The 21,204-nt window shown below is 42.4% G+C and overlaps 1 protein-coding gene across 1 annotated transcript in view; it reads right to left on the reverse strand.

Annotated features, from left to right (window-relative positions):
* The window catches only part of HCFC2 (host cell factor C2), a 32,986-nt gene extending 12,376 nt beyond the window's left edge, over positions 1-20,610 (reverse strand). The window contains exons 1-12 of the mRNA XM_044441101.1: positions 20,433-20,610; positions 16,114-16,262; positions 14,528-14,688; positions 13,588-13,796; positions 11,199-11,283; positions 8,646-8,749; positions 7,750-7,938; positions 5,592-5,771; positions 3,850-3,899; positions 2,243-2,354; positions 1,153-1,353; positions 144-214 (exon numbers count right to left, since the gene is read on the reverse strand). Of these exons, the coding sequence (XP_044297036.1) occupies positions 144-214; positions 1,153-1,353; positions 2,243-2,354; positions 3,850-3,899; positions 5,592-5,771; positions 7,750-7,938; positions 8,646-8,749; positions 11,199-11,283; positions 13,588-13,796; positions 14,528-14,688; positions 16,114-16,262; positions 20,433-20,598 (1,677 nt within the window). The 5' untranslated portion in view covers positions 20,599-20,610. The remainder of the gene's footprint in view (positions 1-143; positions 215-1,152; positions 1,354-2,242; positions 2,355-3,849; positions 3,900-5,591; positions 5,772-7,749; positions 7,939-8,645; positions 8,750-11,198; positions 11,284-13,587; positions 13,797-14,527; positions 14,689-16,113; positions 16,263-20,432) is intronic.
* Positions 20,611-21,204: the final 594 nt, after the last annotated feature.

The raw sequence follows: 21,204 nt of genomic DNA on the forward strand, positions 1-21,204 counted from the left end.
CTCTCTCTCTCTCTCTCTCTCTCTCTCTCTCTCTCTCTCTCTCCCTCTTCAACTCCCTCTCCCTCAGTTTAACAAAATTTAGGCGAGCAAGTGTGATACACTATATTAGCACTATCCTTTACTGAAGAAGTTCATCTACTTACAGGCAACGGTAAAGCAGAATCAAGTGGGTTAACAGAAGTAGTTCTTGTTGAAGGCCCCACAGTCTCCTTAGCTAGAATAAAAACATTTTAAAACCATAATTGAGTTAGGGGGAAAAAGTCAGCAAAACAAGCTTTTGAACAGCTGCCGTTTAAATGCATCTTGGAAATAAAGTTTCACCACTTTGATGTACAAAGCTCATATGACTAAACTCTCATTTCCAGTTTAGAAAGAAATCCTAAAAGTGCCAGGGTCTCAAGTACAGCTACACCATGAATATATGCTGAGTGGAACAAACAGGCATTCATCATGAATGAACATGCATTACTAAACTGCTCTGGTACACGTTGTATGTGATGAATTTAAAATGGCCATTTTAGGTACATGGTAATGATTAGAACTTATTGAAAACACTTAACAACTTTAATCAACATATACCAAGAACATACCGGCACCAATATTTAAGTTTTCATGGAGCAGTATCCAATAGACCCTGCTCATGAATGGACAGCGGTGGATACTGCCCAGAGTACTTCTATGCCAGAGATCGTGACACTTAGCAAGAAAGAAGGATTAACATACTAAAAGCATCATGTCATGTGATCCCCAAGAATGGTATCTACATCTGTAGTCCTTAGTGCTAATCTCCAACACAGAGAATGTGTTCAGATCATGGTGCAACTTAGTAAACTCAGAATGGAACAGGCCTTTTGCCTGTGCATTCAGCCCATTTGCTCAAACTGGTAACCATAGTTTCCAAAGCTTGACAATACAGGAAAATGTAGTTAACTGAAGAGCTCTGGTTTGTTTGCTGAACTGAACAGAAGGGCTGCATGGACACAGGCAAAAACCTATTTCACATCTTCAGCTTATTAAGCTGTGATATGACTATCTGTTTCGGATTCTGTGCAAGAATGAGAAGTCTACGGTCACAATGAAAAGACAGAAAGACTGACTGGCAGGCAGGCAGGCAGGCAGGGCTCAAAATACAGTATGTGAAACATTTCAAACCTTCAGGATTTGAACTGACTGTTGTTAATGATGCTTCATCTTTTACAACTGCCCCATTTGTACTTGATGACTCAGTTTTAACAGCCTGCTGGGTTCCTGCATTTTGCGTGGTGGAGACAATACTGGATGCAGAAGTGTCAAGTTTTGAAGTTCTTGTATCGAAGTCGAGTAAGTCATTTACATTTGCTGAGATTTGTGGACCTAAAAACAGGGGAAGGAAAAATCACACCACATATCAGAAGAACGCCCTTGAGCACAGTGACGTCTACAAGGGATAGCAATGAATTGTGGCTCCCTTTTCTCTTTCAGATCACAGCCTGATCTACATGAGCAGCAGACTGAGGTGGCAGCATGGACTAGATCACCTCAGGAGGCAACTGATGCCTTTTTAGATACCAACTCAATCTGAAATCTTTTTAAAAACAGTAACAACCTCCCAAAGAGTCATAGAGTAAAAAGACAGTGACTACTTCTACCCTATTCCTATGATGTTAGTTATTCAGTTGGAAAGAGGTTTTGTGTTTCTACAATGCAGGGGAACATTTGAAAGAATGCGGTCCCTGCAGCTGCAGCTTCAAGGGGTACAATCCATTCTACCACCTCAGTCTACTGCAACTACTGACCAGGCCTTCTATAAGGACTTGTCCATGTATAACAGGAACAAGGGGAAGGAGAATGAATTCTGCTCAAGACAAGGTAAGCCAGCTCTACTAGGTCATCATGTCACAGCAACTGTTCCCAGCCAGGTATTTATAAGACAGGTAAGTTCCAGTCAAGTTCTTTGATACTCTCTCATTTTGTCTAACCAAAGAACTCTAAAGAGAAACCTTATTTTGAACCTACAGCCCTGTGATGGAAATGTCCCCCATTTCCCTGGCTGATGGGCTATTTTACTCCTCATAGCTATTGAAAACCCATCGGCCAAAGAGCCATCTCACTTTGTGTCAATAGTGTTTTCACTCAGCTCAGACTTGGTTTACATTCATTGACTAATCAGAAAGCACAAGCACTTGCTCTTGCCCTATATATACCTGCGAGTGCATCTCACAGTCATGTTTCCATTTGCATCTGAGACATGCATTCTTCTTACCTAAAGTGCTAGCAGGCAAACATGCAGGGGCATTGGACTCTTTGGAAATGGAATGGTTTTTCTTTGTATTCTCAAGTTCCTTTGATTTAGTCTCTGAAATGGAAATTTGCACCTAGACAGTAGGAAAATGCAAGTATTAGTTTGCAATTATGGTTTTCCATCTTGCTTTCAGCATTACGGCCTCAGCCATTCAAGACACAGCCAAAAGACGTCCTTTCCAGAGCAGACAACAGCAACAGTTAAGGTGCCATTCCTCATTTCAATTTATTTCTGACCACTTTACTCCCTCTGTATCTCACACAGCAGCTAAGATACATAAGGGGAAAGCACTACCAAAGCCCTGTTGCTGTCCAAAGTAAGGAGGAAGGCCTTTTCATTGACACTGCAAAACAATAAATCCATGACTGGGGTCAGCGCTCTTCCACTTTGGCCAATGCCCACATGGAATCTAAGGCTCACGTTACTGCATTCTCCCACATGCTGCATTTGTGGGGTGAATTTGCTTGTTCAGGTGCATGAGGCAAAAAGGCAGAGCTACAGCAGGGATAGAGAATCTGCAGCCCTAAAGAGGCTTTGGATTCCAACACCCATCAGCTATAGCTAGCATGGCTAGTGGTCAGGGATGACAGGGGCTAGAGGTCAGAGACTTATTGGTTCCCCAACCATTATGCAACCCAGAGGGAGAGAGTGAGTTTGCACCACCTCTGTGCTTGTTCCCTGCAGCATCTTCCCTCCATCCTTCTACCTTCATGTTAGGAAAACCAGTTGCCTTTGGGATAAAGCAGTCATGCTGCAGGGGACTGAAATCACTGATTGGCTTTGAAGATGGGAGTTCTTTCTTTCTTTTGCCTGCTCTGTCATGCAAGTGTAGGGAAACTGCCATGATTCAGCCTGGTCACTGGCTAGGTCTTAACTAGATGGCAGCAGCAGGGACAGTGCAGCAAGGTAGAAAAGCACAGGGTAGACTGATGAGCATCTCAAGAAGCCAAACGAAGGAGAGCAGGAATTCCCAAAGTAACCTCTCAAGGTTCTCCGGCCATGGAGGAAGTGGAATGTGGAAAACCTTTGTGGCCTAGCAGCTTCACTAGTACCCAAGGCTTGATCAGCTGGGGCGGGAGCCAGGTCCTGCATCCTCCTTGGCCAGGTCCGTCTTGACACATCTTAAGATGTTAGCAAGGAAAAGTGACCAATATGCTGAGCACAAGCTGAAGCTTTCACCCAGGGTGAGTTCTCTCACACTTGGGTGATAACAGGGACTTTCTCCATGTCTCAGCTCAGCACTAGTTAATCTTTACTAATTATGATAAAGTAGACATGTAAGGACTCTTCTTTAATAAACAGTCATGACTTAGTTTACCCAGTGTTAGCGTCTTATATCAGTATTCTTGGATGTACTTGAAAAAATATTACCTGCTGACCAAAATCTTAGAAGAACTAACTTGTAATAAGTAATGTTTGTTAGCTGATAATCACACAGAGCACTTTGAATATTTTATTCCTTCTGTATAAATAATTACAAAAATCATATTAATCCTGAGAGCTTGTATAACAGAGCATACAAAAGCTTTTAATAAACAAACAAACAAACATCTTTCTTAACCACTTACATTGTTTGGGACTTTACTTGGAGTTTGGCTTTGAAGATCTAGCTTGATTCCTGGAGGAAGGATGATATTCATTAATTGTAGGTTTTGCTGCGAGAAGAACCATCTTTCATGTCAATGTAAACACAATTAACAATAGAAGTTCACACAGAGCATTTAGATACTCTGATATCTATTATGCCTTTTAGATGTCACACAAAATTAGTTTCTTTCCATATTGCTATCAGAAAGACACGAGACACAAGTCTACTGAAAACGGCCCAATTTCTCAAGACAACAATATATTGAAAAATAAAATATATTGTAAGTAATGGAGAGGTTCCACACCTATTTCAAACTGGATGATCAGCTTATCTTGGGTCAGGCACATTTACATCCCAGAGTCAATTATATACTAGACAACAACAGCACCTATTGAACAAGTAGGATTCAAACAGGATTCAGTGAAGCCAAGAACTAAAGCACAACAATATTGTGATGACATTTTCATAATGAGCTTGTTCAGGAGACTAGTATTTTCATCTCAAGGTTTGCCCTCACCCAACTTTTCCTAGCATACTTCTTCATGTGCATTAGAGTTAGTAAAGGTGCAATTGTAACAATTCAGAGTTTACTAATACTTTAGGAAAGGGAATCCAAAATCTGGAATTCTAGGAGGAATAAAAGATTGGTTGTGTGAAATGTAGGTCTAGTTATGGTGACATAATGAAATGAAAACTTTGGGTGCTTTTCAATAGCAGTCCTACATAAAATGTGTGAGAATCATTGAATCAAGAGGTTAGTAAAGCTTGAACAATGAGGCCTGATCAGTCTTTTTAGAAGGGTGTAAACTGTTGTACCACCCAAAGCTGAGAAAAAAACATTCCACATCACCTGGGCATCTGACAGTAGTGATGGATCAAGGAGACCACACAACCTGTGAATCTGCACTTAACAAAAGAACACAACTCTATCCATCACAGACTGGACACTTAAATGTGGATTAATTGCTACCCCATCAATAGTACTTCTATTTTATTTGGATTAAGTGATGTATTTCCATATTCTGGTTAAAAAGTTCACAGGCAAAAAAGGGAGGAGAGAAAGAGAATGGAATGGCTAATAGGGACAGAACTGATTATGAAAGTACTCTTTTTGCCCTTGTGAAAGACAGTGTAAATTGAGTTTCAAAGCCATTTTCCAAAGAAAACAAGCAAATGCTTACAAAAGTTCTTAAGTGTGTTAACTGTGGTCCCCTCTCAAGGTTTACTTGGCTATTGCTCAAAACTGGTAGGGTTAGGCTATAAATGCAATACTTTATTGAATTTTTCCTTGAATCCTTGTGATCTTTCCTTCATTTTTGTGGTGCTGTGGGCTCTTCCCAAACATTCAAAAATAAGCAGATTTAACACTGCTGTTCACCACAGAAGTGTCCAAGGAATATGCAGTTTCTTGCTCAGCTAGCATGAAATGAAACTAAGCAAGGGTGACATGGTGGTTAGTCATTTTTTCCCAGTTGTACTGTCCTTAGAATCTGATTTCATGGGGAAAGTTCTGCTCTCAGTGTGCTTGCAGGACTTTAAGAAAAGTGACTTTACTTTCTCATTGCCTTCAATTTAACATTCTCTCTCTCTCTCTCTCTAGAGTGGAGTGTGAGAGAGGGAGAGGGAGAGGGAGAGGGAGAGGGAGAGAGAACGAACATTCTAGGAACTAATTTGCCTATCTTCTTAAAACAAAAACATTTTTTTTAAATGTGGCTATCTTACCTTGCACATTTGGTGATGATGCCTCAGGTAGCACAGTACTGGGTACTTCAGCTGGTGCTGGCATATCCAAACTTAACTGAAGAAGATAACCTTCAACTGTAGGAACTTCATCCCATTTCACTTGAAATGAATTAGTAGTAGCTCGGATCAGCTGCACCTGTGATGGTGCTGGGGGTTTCTCTGAAAGGAGAACAGTGAGCTCTATTGGCTTTGTGATTTCCGAACTATTTTTTCTGTAGTTTTTTGCATAAATGATGTATTTGCTCTAAAAAGTCATTAAAAGAAGCAAAAGTACATTCCTGCAACAGTTCTAATGGTTTCTCCAAATTTACACATTACTGCTCCCCCATGCACCCCACAAAAAGAAAAGCACTTGCAGGATTTCATGTGTTGGATTGAAGTGGCTTCCCTGGCCAGCTGACCCAATAATAATAATGAAAGAGGACAACTGCGCAGTGCATAGGAGCCAGATTCTCCAAGCAAGCAAACAGCAATGGTCCACCTGTCATCCAGCCCACGAACAGCCACAGGTTGGCCCACAACATGGTATATTCTGTTCCAGCTGGTCTCTGCAGATCTGGTATCAGGACTGCCAGGGACACCCAGGGCTTCATGATTCACACATTTCCTACACATTTCCTACAATCTCCAGATCCCTGCCCCCAGGCAGAAAACACAGCAGTCTAAGATTTGTACCTGTGTCATCTGGAGCTGCTCTGAGAGTGGCAAGTGATTAAAGGGGGAATGGACTTTGTTTTGCTCCTGAGGTCTGCCTAGATGACTATCCATTTTAACTGCTTATCACTGCTCTGCATAGATATATTCTATGAATGAGACAGGTGACCTAAGGCCCTTCATCTACTTTGGACCACAACTCCCTCAGTCACTGACCACTTGGACATATGGACTGGGGCTTATGGGAGTTGTAGTCCAAATCATGAGGAGGGCAGCAGACCACCTATCCCTTTAGGCTGCTATGTATTACTCTGTACCAGAGCAATTCTTAAAACCAAAATGGATCATCACTAGCTGAAATCAGATAAACTTTTTAATGTATTTTAAAGACAACCTAACTGGACATGGTTTTAAGTTTCATTGGTTTACAAGCAGATCCTTCCGCAAGTCAGTTATGCTTGCCTTTTACTAGATTTATAAAATGTACTTAAGGCACAATCCTGTGCATATTTAAACAGAAAAAAGTCATGCAATTCCTAACTGGCTCAGAACTGTAGGATTTTTTCTGTCGAAGCATGCATAAGATTGCACCCTTACTGTGCGCAAAACCACTTCTTTTCTCCACTAGGTCATGGTAGTGTGCATATTTTCAGTCATGTGAATGAACAAGGTCAAAAACAGATGACATTACAAGACTCAGGAGACTGGAAAATTTGTCTCTGAATCCTCACAGAACCCTTGAGATAAAGGTATGTTTAAATTGGCTACCCGATAACTCAAGAGCTATGCTGTAATAGGCTTTTTAGAGGCCAACATAGCTCAAAACCCATGAAGATACTACTATCCACTGATGTTTAATGTTGGGAGGGAAAACGCTTTTCATCTACACAACTGCCTGATTGTGTTACTTGACTTGTGTGTACACAGCTTCCTCAGAACCTTGTTCAGAGTGCTCTGCTTCACACAATTAAGAACACATATCACTCTCAGAGTCAGTGGAAGGTAATGTTCCTGCTTCTCCAAACTGAGTGCTCCATCCTATGCTCTCCTCTCATCTGGTCAGATGCTTTCCCTCTCTCCCTTCTTTGTTTGTGCAAGCTGTGGTTTGCCTCCAAATCAACGATACAAGGAAATACGTCTCAAATCTAGCAAACTCTGATTTGGTAGAGTTTGACGCCTAGGTTGACCTGATGGGATGTGATAGCAAATAATGATTTGCCAGAAAAAAAGGAAGGATAGAATCAGAGGGGAGAAAGCAGTGCACAAGCCTGTAACATGCTCCCAATCCTTCAAAATATGGGCTGGAATTCTGGGAATGCTGCATCTGAATCAGATGTAAATGGGTAGACCCAGAACAAAAGTGATCCTTACACATTTCAAATGCATAAACATAGAGATTTTTTAAAAAATAAGTGCATACAAGATTTATATACTTCACAGTGGACATCTATAATGTTATCAAAAACATTATGTGCTCGCTCACCAGTATCTAGGTACCAAAGATCTTTACAGCAAACTTGATTGTTCCAAGCTTTTCGGTAGCCATCTCTGCCACTCCATATATACAAGCGAGTGCCCACTATTACGGCACAGTGGCCTGCCCTTGGGCCCGGCAACAAGTTATTTTTGTCTTCTTGGCAATCTGAGATCAGACTGACCCATTCTGCAGTATCTAATAAGTCGAATGCATCAGCAAAATCATTGTTTGAACACATGATGGTTTTCAAAATTTAAAAACATTACCATTACTTAAATTCCACATGATTAAACATAGGTATGATATAAACTTCATGTACAAGTCTCCACACTGAACAGAGATGGTTCAGAATCCACGAATCAGTAAATTCCTTTGAATTTGAAGCATGAATCAGAGATAACCTACTACAAGTCGAGGAACCCATATGGCTTCTCTCTAACTGCATTGTTCATGGATACTGCATAGACAGCTCTGGATCTGGCAGGAGTTAGATGTCCTAGCTAACTGTATGGCAAAATATTGTAGTCACACCCATATATTATAAAACCAAAAGTTCCAAAGTATAGTTACTGATCTAAAATTGGTTGCAACTTCCCAGTATCTCTTTGAAATGTGCTCATTTCTCCCCACTGAAAACCTGAGCATTTAATGGTGCCATCTCATGTTTGGGATCCTCAGAACAAGGAGCTATAGGAGTTGGTCAAAGCTCCTTTACTTGAATGGGGTGTGAAATGTCCACTGCAGTGACAGAGATGCTGGTAAAACACCCCGGAGACATGGGTGCGACACTTGGCACAGTGGCAGGCAGCATACCTCTCCACCCCCACTGATGCCCAAACCTGCAGTGTAACTGGTATACAGGATTGCTCTAAGTTAACAACAAAACTGTAGGCATAACTAACCTAAATTTAAGTAAGAAAATGAGCCGGTACATTTCCATTCTCCATCTTGAGAAGGCAGGTTATTGTCTGTGTTCTGTGGGACCCATCCACCAAAAATGTACATTCTGCAAATATGAGGGAACAGCAGGGGAGGGAAGTTAGGGAAAGAATGTGGGAAAGAGACAAGCAAATTATTTTCTGGGGGTTATTTTGCCATGCTAGTTTTCCAGTAAAGGAAACTGTGTTTCCCTTACTTTTACTAAAACTCGCACTTTCTTCCTTGTTTTCCCCTTCCAACCCTCTCATGCCATATTGCAAGCTGTTTTTGAAGGCGCTCTGGTAACAACCTGCAATATTGGTGAATATTGTTTCCTTGTTAGACCACAACATTATATCTAACATGTAATATTATTACAAATAACAACAACAGTTGCTTTACAGGCTACATTGAAGTCCCTTAATATTTTAAGATTATTTATCTAAATGTCAATGGGTTAATCCTGAAAAGAAAATATCTTATCTTATCCCCACCAAGGGATTTTCTGCCAATTTCATATGCTGAATATTAACAGTTACATAAGCTACAAATAGCTTTCACAAACAAATTAAAAGCACTATAATGGTTGGAGGGAAAGGTTTAATAGACTCTGGTTAGGATAGCTGTGCCTGAGACTTCACACATTTCTTAATGGCTCATTGTGAATGATCTTTCCACATCACTTTTGCTTCAGAAAAAAAATGAGGCAGATGCTGTCCCAGCCCCTGGCCTTGCATGGACTTCCCTGCACTTACTGAAGGAAAGAAAGGGGTTCTCCAAATTGCTCTGGCATTCAGAACTTAGAGCAGCCTCTTGAAATGGAGGAGAAGTTTAAACAGCTGCAAATCTTTCCAGTTTTCTTTCATACTGGCAAAAAGATATGCTGGGTCTATCCATAGTATCCAAGAGGATTGTGTTGTACGACCAGCAGTAGGAAAATCAGATTTCACTGACCAAATGAGAACCCATTTTCCACACAGAATTAAAAAAACTCCATTTACATAGGGCTCCAGTGACAAGCTATCCCAAAATTTAAAAAGTGGTTGCCAACTATCAGAATTATCTGCATTTTGTATAAACACAATCTGAAAATTTTCTCAGGAACAAGGGATAAGTATAGACAGACATTTATTATATTGCCAGTAACTGTTATGAATACTGAATCATATTTGGAAGCTGATCTTTCATAGCAGCCAACCACACAGTAAGACAAGTGAACCAAAGCAACAAAGAATTGTAGAACTTCTCCCACCAGGTGGCATCACAGCAAGTAAACACAAATAAAGAGGTTTCCTGAAGCCATCGATTATGAGGCATTAGAAAGAATCACCATATACATTCCCACAGGACAAAGTTGTTGAGTTAGCGTAGCAAAATGAGATGGGACTGTAATCCACAAGACAAGATACCGGGACTCAGTGAAAGGCATGAGGGCATCAGCTAATCCACCCCTCAGATCCAACCCATCATCTTGAGCCTTAGTGAAGCTTAGAAATCAGCAGGACTTGAGTAAGCCATGACTAAGTTGTCCGCTGATTCCAGTGGATATGCTTTAAGTACGATTAAGTCTGGACACAAACCTATATAAGCATTTCAGGAATTTATAAGGATATGACCTTGCCTAACAGAAGCCCTTGGCTCATCTTCAATTTATCACAGTAATAAGGAAGTTGGAAGCTTGTCCATCCAGTATCTGATGTCTAAATATCAGAATTCATTTCTGATGCATGCATAAGTGGCATACAAATCACACGGTTCAAGCCTACACACACAGGCACTTATGCAAATGTGACATCCAATGTGTGGATGTTTGAGAGATGATGATCAGGTGGACACAGTGGGGAGTGGCAACAAAATCTCCTGCCACAATCCTGATCATAACCCTGCATTGGATCAAAAGTCTGCATAGGACTACATCTGTAACATACAAGGTTTGGTTAGCAGTGATAGCATCTGTAGCAATTAAAGGTACTTATTCAAGTTCTCCTCTACAGTACGCAGCTCTTCTTACACACCTCAAACAAACTGATTTTAGCTATTTTTTTATTTTGGAATCACAAATTATTAGTAATATTGTAGGATTCTCTCTTCTAATTTATTGGCGTACTATACGCAGAAAGTGCTCTAGAATTATTATTTTCTAATGAAGTCACAGATATTAAGATTAATTCAAAGGAAGCCTTGTTCTCAAAGGTAGAATGCTACAGCTCTCAATATTAAGGTTTTGCCTTCCCCCTCCTAATAGATGCCCTACGCTTTCTACTTAATTTTAGAGTGTAATAATTAACTATCTCCAAAGGCAAAGCAGAGGATTCACTGTCTCCAAAGAAAGTGTTTCTAGATATTCACAACATTTAGGCAGTATATTTCAACTTCCTGGAGTCCCACATTTAAGTCCTTTAGTCTGTGAGAGAGCTTTTTAGAAGGCTGAAAGTGTTTGCATTTGACACAGTCAGGTTCCCTAAATACAAGCACTAGAGTAACAGTCTCCTACTAGGTGTACCTTTCTATAGGTGAGCTTTTAACAACAGACATACTTGTTTCCTATTACACTGGCTGTATGGAGACTACGGGGAAGTGGCAGTGTCCCTTTAGTTTCTGGTTTCGACCAAGTCATTGTTTCTATTAAGAAAAAAAACAGAGAAAGAATATAGAAGGAATTATTTCCTTGCACATTTACCAACTCCCCCCCCCCAGCAAACTATTGTTAAGTGTCATTTCTTAGATTTCAGAAAACTGAACATGCATAGATGGGAGGAGCCCTTTGAAATACATATTTGCATATTATAAAACATGTGATACGGGTTGTTTCCAGCAGCGCCATTCAATTTATTGCAAATGACATTGCAGCACTGGAAAGCATTTTCTGAACTATGGAATGCAGCTGAAGCCCCCCTCCCCTTGTACAACTGCTTGCACAAAGGTGTTGCACAGGTGCACACAGATCTTAGCTTTGCAAGGTGAGCCAGTAGCACTTGTGCAAATTTTTGAGCAATGGGAAAAAGGAGCAGAGCTCTGCATAGCACAGCAATCTCTTCTGCCAACAGTATGCTAGGTAAGTATATACAGATAAACATGTCAGTATTTATACCTACTTAATAGAATGTCATCTTAAACACTGAAATTCCTTTCCACTGTTATGTGCTATGGAAGAATACAATCTTTCACAAACTTTTCAGGTCTGAAGAGTGCTGGACTGGGACTCAGGAGATCTGAGTTCCCATCCTCACTCTGCCAAGCAACTCCTGGGGCAGAGTCACAAACTCTCAGTCTGACCTACCTAACAGGATTGTTGCTGTACGGATAAAATGCAGAGGAGAACTTTGTAAGCCACTCTCAAGAGGAAGATAAGTGGAGTATAAATAGAATAATATATTATTCATAGTTATAATAGAGAGCAGCAGATCTTGCTCCAAGGCAGTTTATGGAAGATTACAGTCAAAATGCCCTGTAAATTTGGTACTTGCTCATCTTCTATTGAAATGGATTTTCAGGTATAGGTTCTACTGATTTTCACAGGGTCTCTGCTCATGTAATATAAGGACAGCACATTAACCTAAATATATGCACCATAATCATCTGTCTACAGTTCTGGAGGAATGGCTTATGGTTGTTGATGAGGTAGATTCTAAGGAATGCTGTACTTGGAAAAACATTTTAGAACAAACTAAAATTACCTATAAAGCCCTAAACGGCTTGGGACCAGGATACCTAAAGGAATGCCTCTTTCCTTATATGCCCTCCCACCCCCTAAGATCGGCAGCAGAGGCCCTCCTACGGGAACCCTCTTTGAAATAGGTTAGGAGACAAAGTACTTGGAGGAGGGCCTTCTCTGTGGTGGCGCCCCAACTATGGAATGTGCTCCCTAGAGAGGTCCGCCTGGCACCGTCATTACATGCTTTTCGGCGCCAGGTCAAGACCTTTTTATTTAACCAATATTTCAAAGTTAATTAATTTTAATTGTACATTTATTTATTTAATTCATTTTAACCATGTCATTTTATACTCAGTTGTGGTGTAGCCAATTTATTTATTTGTTTAGGATTGGTTGGAGTTTTAATGTTTGTAAACCACCCAGAGAGCCCTCTGGGCCATTGGGGTGGTACATAAATGCAATAAATAAATAAACAAATAAAAATTAACAAACCCATAACAGCCTCTGCTAAAGCTTGAATCAAGATTATTCTGTTTTAGTGACCCAGGTGAACAAAGACACTGTGCTGTTGTACATGATCAGATAACTACTGAATAGTTATCACAAGCAAAAGACAAACGCACCTTTCTGAATGGTAAGGAGAGTGCCCCCCTGCGCTAATTTTTAAAGTGTACACCTAAAATTAGGCGTGAATGCAGCAAGCATTTTAAAAATGCAGTACCATACACGTACATCTGAGAGAGACCCAGAACTGGTTGCAGCTCTGTGTTTGGAAACACAAGGTGGAAAAGCTGGGTGCTTTGCTCTGCTATGTGTTAAAGAGCGCCCAGGTGATGTGCAGGCTGCATAATGAGCTCTAAGCTTCCACAGGGCAAGAGTGGGCAACCAAGATGGCCATACCCCTTCCCCAAGCCCCATCCCCTTACCCTGACCATTAATTGTTTGGTGGCTTCCTGGCTTTTGTGCAGTTTTTTCCCCAAAGGCTGAAATGTCTCTCCCAGGGCTTAGCCATTAGCAAGAAGAGCTTTAATCTAAAATATGTTGGTATTTTTTGCCCCCAGCACTTTTTATTTTGACCCTGTCCTCTTTGCTCCTACTAACTACTAGAATGCAGCCTTGAGAGCTTTCCCTAAACTGAATTGGTCCATCAGGCTGAAAGAAGTTCCCCACCACTTTCACACAGCAAGAAAATTACAGATCCTTCAGTATTAGCCATTGCTCCATGTGTAAAAAACACAGCAAAACTTCGCCTGCTATATGAGTGCACTCACCTATGTCAAGCTCCCAAAGGTCATTAAGTCGACAGCCAGACATCCCTCCAAAAATAAACATCTTTGGGTTGCCCGAGTCTTTTCTACAGTATATAATGGCTGTGTGAGATTCTCGGGGTGAAGGCAGAACACCTTTGGTCACTGGAATGCTCCAGCCCATGACTCCTGAACCATGCTGTAGCTCCAGTTCATAGAAATCATTTAAATATCTGGTAGATAATTAAGAAATACAAAAAAGGATCATTGGACTTTATATAGAATGACTCTAAGGAAACTTTCCTATCAATATATATACATCTACAACACTGTCTGCTGCCAACAGTATATGCATTTTTGTAAGACCAGTCAGATTTGAGAGATATATCACATTACTTGGGAGTGCTCTTCTCCTGGAGACTTGCCAACTCAGAGCTTATGCACCTCCGTGAAGTTCCAGAAGGCAGGTTCTACGTGGCCAATGCAATAGAAATACCCACCCTTAATGCTTAGGCTAGGACTGGCTATCAGTCCAATTAACTTTCAAAACTAAATGTATACAAATGCAGCAGCTTGAGGTACTAAAGAAAAAGCAATGGTTTTTCAAACTTTGCTAATAAAGACTGGAAGGATTTCTGCAGCATTAAAGTTTTAGTCTATTAGCACAACCTTCCAAAGGCACAACACACCACTTTTCATCATCAATCCTGACAGTATATTGACAAGTGTTACTAAGTATTGACAAATGGTATGAACAGCAAATTTTTGTTAGGTTTCCCCGTCTGGAGTTCGGGGTGACCACATTCTAAGAGCCAGTTGCCAATCATCCCCATCAGTTTGGATGAAGCCAACGCAAAGCAACCTTGCATCATGCAACAGGTACACAATAGATTTTCTACGTCCTATTGCTATCAGCTGTTTAAATACCCAAAGACCCTAGCAAGTTCCAATATCATCAGCATACCTGGGAATGTTATTGTTTGAGTCTTCACTCTCATTTGCCAGTCCACCAAATAAATAGCACTTGTTACCATACAGAGAAAAGCTGTGGCCAAGGCGAGGACAAGGTGGTAAGCCCACTGCCGGGTGCTGAGGTCTCATTTTTTTCCACAGCCATCGACTTGCCTTGAAGACAGAAGAGGAACATGTTCAAAAACCTAGCTGTGTATGAATTATATGAAAGCCACAATCCTATGGATGTTTAGAAAGGGAAAAGGCCTACATCTGCCAAATGCCCCAGACAGCGTGCGAGTGGCAACCTTGTTGGGTGTCTAACTATGCATAGAGTTATGCCCTAAGTGGCTTGGGGGCTAACAGGCCCTTGTGGAAGGGAGTTTTCAGGAGAATCTCCCATTCCCAATGGTCCTCTGAACTTCCCAAAAAGTCTCTAAAAAGGGTCAGGTTCAGAATCAGGAGAAATTGCCCAAAATCAAGCAGAGGCATCTTCCATCAGTGGAATACTTTGCTTTAGGGAGGCAGCATTGAGCCTCTTTCAGCCTGAGGGATGGATTCAGTCTTGGTTAAGTTCTCGTGGACTGTTTTCCCGTCAGGAGCAGGACAAAGGTAAAGGGGGCAGGGCTGAATATGAAAAATACTAGGATATTTTGGCTTAAAGATCTATTTACAGCAGTTACATTTTAGGAGAGAGAATGGGAAAAAACTGTCAACAGAACAGAACACTGCTCAACTATCGGGGAAAAGCGCCTGGGGAAAGGGGCAAGGATGTGACTCCCATGGAAACCCCAGAAGTTCCTAGCCAGGCCAGCTTTGGTCTGTAGTTTGGCACTCCTGCCTGTGTTGAACTGGTAAAGAATACATGGAAGTAAGTCTTACTTATGTTATTCAAATATATTACCATGGAAAAGAGGTTTAGACTACATCCTTTTTGGAACCTTAAAAATGTTGATAATGTAGAATTGCATGCTGTAGAATGTTCCAGCTTGATATTGCCATATTAACCGAAAATGGGAAGGGAGTAGAATAATGTTTTCCAGCTGAAATTTTATCATCAAGTTTATCTACTGCTCCACAAAGGAATCATTTAACATGTCTTGCTAATTTAATTCACATGTTAGTAAAGTCAAATATATACACATTCACCATTAAGTAACTCTAGTCATTATGCATTTTATCGATTTCGCCCGCTGTAAAAAGTACTTTTACACCAATTGGTGCCTCTCTCTTCATATGATCAAAGGTTTTACTTATTTTATTTTCAACAAAACTGTGACTCTCCCCATACATTTGGTAATGGCCACTTCACATGAAGCCCCACAATAGATCCATTCTGCTGGGAGGATACATTTTTAAGCACTGTGTACCCTACTTTTAGTATGCACAATACAGGCACTGGGCTAAAAACATATTAAGATTCTAGGTTATGTTTTTATGATGCTGTATTCAGTTTTTTAAATTTTAAAAATAGCTTTGGCTATTGGGCGGTATAGAAAGGGAATAAATTAAATGTCAGGATTTGTAGCCTATTCACCAAATAAAACACTGCATTCATTTCCTCTTTGCTAAATAAGTAATTGTGAGCAAAACCCATACCTGTAATTCATATAAGTCATTACTATATCTTCCATATTCAACCATTCCTCCAAATACCAGTATTCTGGTACCATCACAGACAAATCCATGGGCGGCACAGCCTGGTGGAATATCTCCTCTAACAGCAGGTAGAAACCATTGATTCGTAGCTGATGAAAACAGAAATAACATTTTAAATGCTGTTGATTCTTGAACAAACCTGGTAACCGGAGAACTAAAGCCTGGCATTTGCATTTCTGAACAAGAAAACAAAACCCACAATAAAATGAATAAGCCTCACTGTTCAACAAGACGAAATTGATATTTCATTAATTTTGATTTTGTGTCTCAAGGCAAAACTGTATGCAAAAAAGGTGTAGGATTTTTCTGTCTAAAGAGACACATGATTACTCTCTGATTAATTAGGGTACAGTCCTGCCAACTGCACCCTCAGTGACTGGAAACTCCTAAATTCAAAAGTGTCCAAGCATCCAACATGGGCTGCTGGAGGCAATCTTCACCTCCATGTCTTCATCCTGCAGACATTGCTGGATGGGCTTTTTTGACACATCTCACAAGGATGCTTCTGAAGGGGATGGAAGAAGGCTAGAGAGGATTCAGGCTAACTCATATCATGGTTCCTCTAGCCTCCCCCTGTTCCCACCCACCAGAATGCACCTTTTCCTCCTCCTCTGAGGTAGTTTTTCTGACTGCAAGGGGACAGCGCAGGAGGAGGAGAATGCTAACTCCCTCTTCTAAAGTCAGAGTGTTATTTTTGACCTTAGAACTGGGAATCTGAACACTCCTATGGTCGCTGGGATGCACAGCCTGGCAGCATAGCAATAGTCTCTTAATTGTCTCCATGTGGTTGACACCTAAAGCCTGAGATCTACCTTTAGGAGCAGGTTTCCCTAACCAGCAATAGTCTTGTGTTCAGGGGTAATGCTGTTACTGAAAATATCCAGGGTTCAGGACCACAGGACACAGAGGGGGAAAGCACAAATTTGCACATACTAATTTATATGAACTTTAAAGTGTGTGTGTGTGCGTGTGCGTGCGTGTCTTTAAAGGACCCTGTTTTCTCAGGATAGCTCTGTTTGTAAAAAGGGCCATATGGAGAAGGAGAGGAGGCCATTGATTTCAGAAAAAAAGCATCAGCCAGAAAGGTTACTGGGGAAGGAGCAGCAGGCGCTGAAGCACACGGGGACAAAAAGCCTGCTAAAGGATCAGATGCAAGAGTGATCAAGGCCCCTGTACCTTTTTTTCCATCAAATGCCCATAGAAAATAGCATGATAGAGCAGATGTCCTCCCAGATACTCAGGACTCCAAATGAAAGTTTTGGGGCTCCAGCCATGGTGGGCCATCGCCTAACATCACCTCTGTTTGTGATCTGTTTGGCCTGACCCCTTCCCCAACCAGACTTTGGGGCAGCCCCCTCCAGACAAAGGAACAGCCAAATCCCTCCCTTAAGAGGCTATAGGGCTGCACAACAGCAGAGGCTGTGCCAGGGACATGACTTAATTCAGATGGAATGGATCCAACATGGGCAGCTGCGTAAATTTGCTTGAAGGTTTTGATGCATTGAACTATGACTTAATTCCCCCACAAAGCATTCCACACTTTCAATATACAAGTTAAAAGAACCTCCATTAGGGAACAAAGATGCAACTGCTCATTAGCATCCAGTCACTCAGTTCATTGTAGAGTTTAAACCATGCACTAGTTTATTTTGAAAATTAAAACATATAAAACAAAAACTTAACAAAGGCTCTGTGCCCTCACCTGTTCCTAGGCAGGCATTTTTCCACAGGCAATCTCCTTTGTGGAAACTCCTGCCCTCTGACTTCTTTAGATACCCAACCCTAGCAGAGACCCCTTTCTGCTCCCTCAACACAAGCACTCATGGCATGCTCACAAATGCTCTCTGAAAAACTAAGCTTGCCCAACACATATTTGTTTCCTGTGCCAACATGTTATCTTCTGCTGCGCTCAGCCTTGCCAAAGAAGATCTGAGGGTTTATCAAACCACACAAAACTGCACCTCTCTCCCAAGCACAGCAGCCATGTAAGACCCTCTTTCCCTTCCTGCCCACCTATCCACTGCCTTCAAAACTGAACACTCTTCATATTACTCATATCTTCACCCTGAATTATCTAGGCCCGCAACATCAGAACATACCCCTCTTCCTTTCAGCAGTCTCAGCTGTAGCCTTATAACCCACACCATGGATAACTTTCTGCCCTACCTGTTTAGTGATCAATAACCAATAATCCACGCAAAATGGTTTGGCCCCCTACTCACCTGCCAAGCCCTCATTCTACAGTTTAAGAAACATCACCACAGTGTAATTCTCCATGCATAATTTACTGTACGTGCACACCTGCTCCACATGTAGCACTTACACAGGTCTGACTTTTATCTCAGGTTCCCCAAGTCTTCTAACCAAATCTCAAATACATGCACATCATACCCTTTCCAAATAATCTAATAACATAAGAAAAAGCATGTTTTTTCCATGCAGCGGCAAACCAGATGCCCATAGGATCTCTCAGGCAGACTATGAGTACCACACCTCCCTGCTGCTCAAGCTCCCCAGCAACTGGTAACGGTGCACACAGGCATCGAGACTGACATCCGTTGATAGTCTTCTCCTCCATGAAATTGTCCAATCCCCTTTGGTGGCCATCATGTCATCTCACGGAAGTGAATTCCATAGTTTAATTTTGTGCTGTGTGATGAAGTCCTTCCTTTTCCCTGAATCTCCCACCAACCAGCTTCATGGGTGACCCCACTGGGTTCTAGTATTATGGGAGAGAAAGAAAAATGTCCCCCTATCCACTTTCTCCACACCATACCATCTCTAACCTTCTACTGTCATACCTCACCACATTCATATTTTGCTGTATCATTTCATGTTTTGTTACATATTTATAAAATCCTTTTATGTGTATCCTCTACTCCATCACATTGGCAATTTTTACCAGAAATACAATTGGCAGTTTTGTACACAATACACAGTCCCCTGGTGAGAGAAGTGAATTACAGGTATTTTACAGAACTCCCACATATGTTGTAACTAAGCTTAGTGATAAATGTTAGCACTCGGGAAATGTTTGACAGGACTCTATGATGTTCTGATGCTTTCCCAGTTGTCAGCACTGTATTCTTTTCATCCACAGATCTGAAACATCTCCTCTTCACACCTACAATGTATGTTCTCTTTATTTTTCCTTCAATAGTAATATTACTCTTTATTATTCCTAGCCTTATGAAAATCCCACTCCACACACACCCCTGCTTAAACACCCTAGGTAAACACACTGAGGTCAATATTATTCTGTGTGTAGATAACGCTTCATTCAAGTCCACAACTATGACAATTTGACATCACATCAGCACTACCCAGGTCACACCAAACTATAAGACACTGAGGATACTCCATTCTTCCTCAGAAAGTTTATGATTGTATGGGAAAGGTTGGAATGAAAGAAAAAGTAAAAATAATCTTCCTTGACCTTGCGTGCATCTTCCACAAAGTCCACAATATAAAGTGTCATTTATACTGATTAACAAAAACATGCCAAGACAAAAACACACAGCCTCAAACACATGTTCTCTCCTGATATCCAGTGCAACACTTTCTAAGGCTGTCTTCTTGCTTGTGAAAAGGTCAAGCTGGAAAAGTTAACAGGAGAACAAAAAGGCATTCCTTTATCCATTTCCTAACACTTTATCCCATCCTTATCCATGGCCAAAACACCATTCCCAGGGTGACCTGCCTTTCCAGTCAGAAACGCAAGTCCAGCAATAAAAACATCAGAGATGCAGAGCATTCAAAGCAAGAACTCGAATGAGCAACCTTCCTCGGTGCTACCCTGGCCCGGGGCATCGGCCCGGATGCCCTCGTGTTCCGAGCGCTTCGGCGCCTCTTCTTTCCGACATATGCCATCTTAACACCGCCCCTTGCACAGCTGCGGGGCCCAAGTCTCCAAGCCACCGGGCTGCGTGTCGCCGTGGCGGGAGCAGCTCCGGCGGCGGGCGAAGCCGCTCGTGCCCCCGCGCTCGCACGCCGCCCTCTGCCGCTGTCCTCTCCGAGATGCCACTCGGGGCTCCCTCTCGGCATACGGACGGCGCAGCAACCCGAACGGACGCTCGCTGGCCAGGTCCGAGAGCCACGCTCGCCCGCCCGGGCCGCCCGAGGATGCCGCTGCGGACGGCGGGGCAGCCCCAGGTGCCGACAGCCGCTCGGAACGGGCAGCGCCCCAGCGCAGCCGCCCGAAGCTGCGCGCCCGCCCGCCCGCTTTTCCCTCCCTTCTTCGCACCCAGCCAGCCCCGTACCGGTGTTGTACACATGCAGCTCATCGGCGATGCCTTCGTTGCCGCCCCCGAAGATGATGACCAGCTCGCGGATCGCCACGGCCCGATGCCCGTGCCGCGATCGAGGCACCGGCCCCGTGAAGGAAGAAACCCGCCTCCAGTTAAGGGCAGCGGCGCCCGCCGCCATCTTATCCCCCCACGACCACAATGCACCGCGGCGGCATCCAAGGCGGCTTCTGGGGACGGGCTTGGCGAGGGGAACGGGAGAGCCGGGCGGCGGCGGCGGCTCCTCTGCCTGGTGTGTGTTCGCTGAGCTGCTGCAGGAGAGTCTCGCGAAGGAGGCAAGGCTGCCAAGGCACTTCCCGGGCATTGGTCCCCCGGAGCGCCACGGCTGTCTTCTGAGTAGACCGGTCAGCCTGGAGCTGGGGCATTGTTAACAAAACAAAATGTCTGTGCCTTGAGTCCCAGTGCTACTGAGCACATACAGAGCTCTCATAAACTATTTCTCGAAGTGAGCAAAGTGATTTTTTTTTTTTAATGACAAGGCCAAAGCGCCTTAGTTATGGGGAAAGTGCTTTTCCCTTGCAAAAGAGGCTTATTTTGTGCCACTGTGCAGCCTCAGCATCTGTTGAGGGCACAGTTCTAGAACAAATTTTTTTTGAAATGCCTTATTGAGCCTCTTTTTAACTCCCTGGCTTCTGTGTTGTAACTGCCTGGCGACTGTGACACATGCATTGGTAACTTCCCGATTAGACTTCCGTAACGCGCTCTACGTGGGGCTGCCCTTGAAGAC

This window comes from Varanus komodoensis, unplaced genomic scaffold (genome assembly GCF_004798865.1).
Source record: "Varanus komodoensis strain SLA01 unplaced genomic scaffold, ASM479886v1 scaffold39, whole genome shotgun sequence".
Classification (NCBI taxonomy): Eukaryota; Metazoa; Chordata; class Lepidosauria; order Squamata; family Varanidae; genus Varanus; species Varanus komodoensis.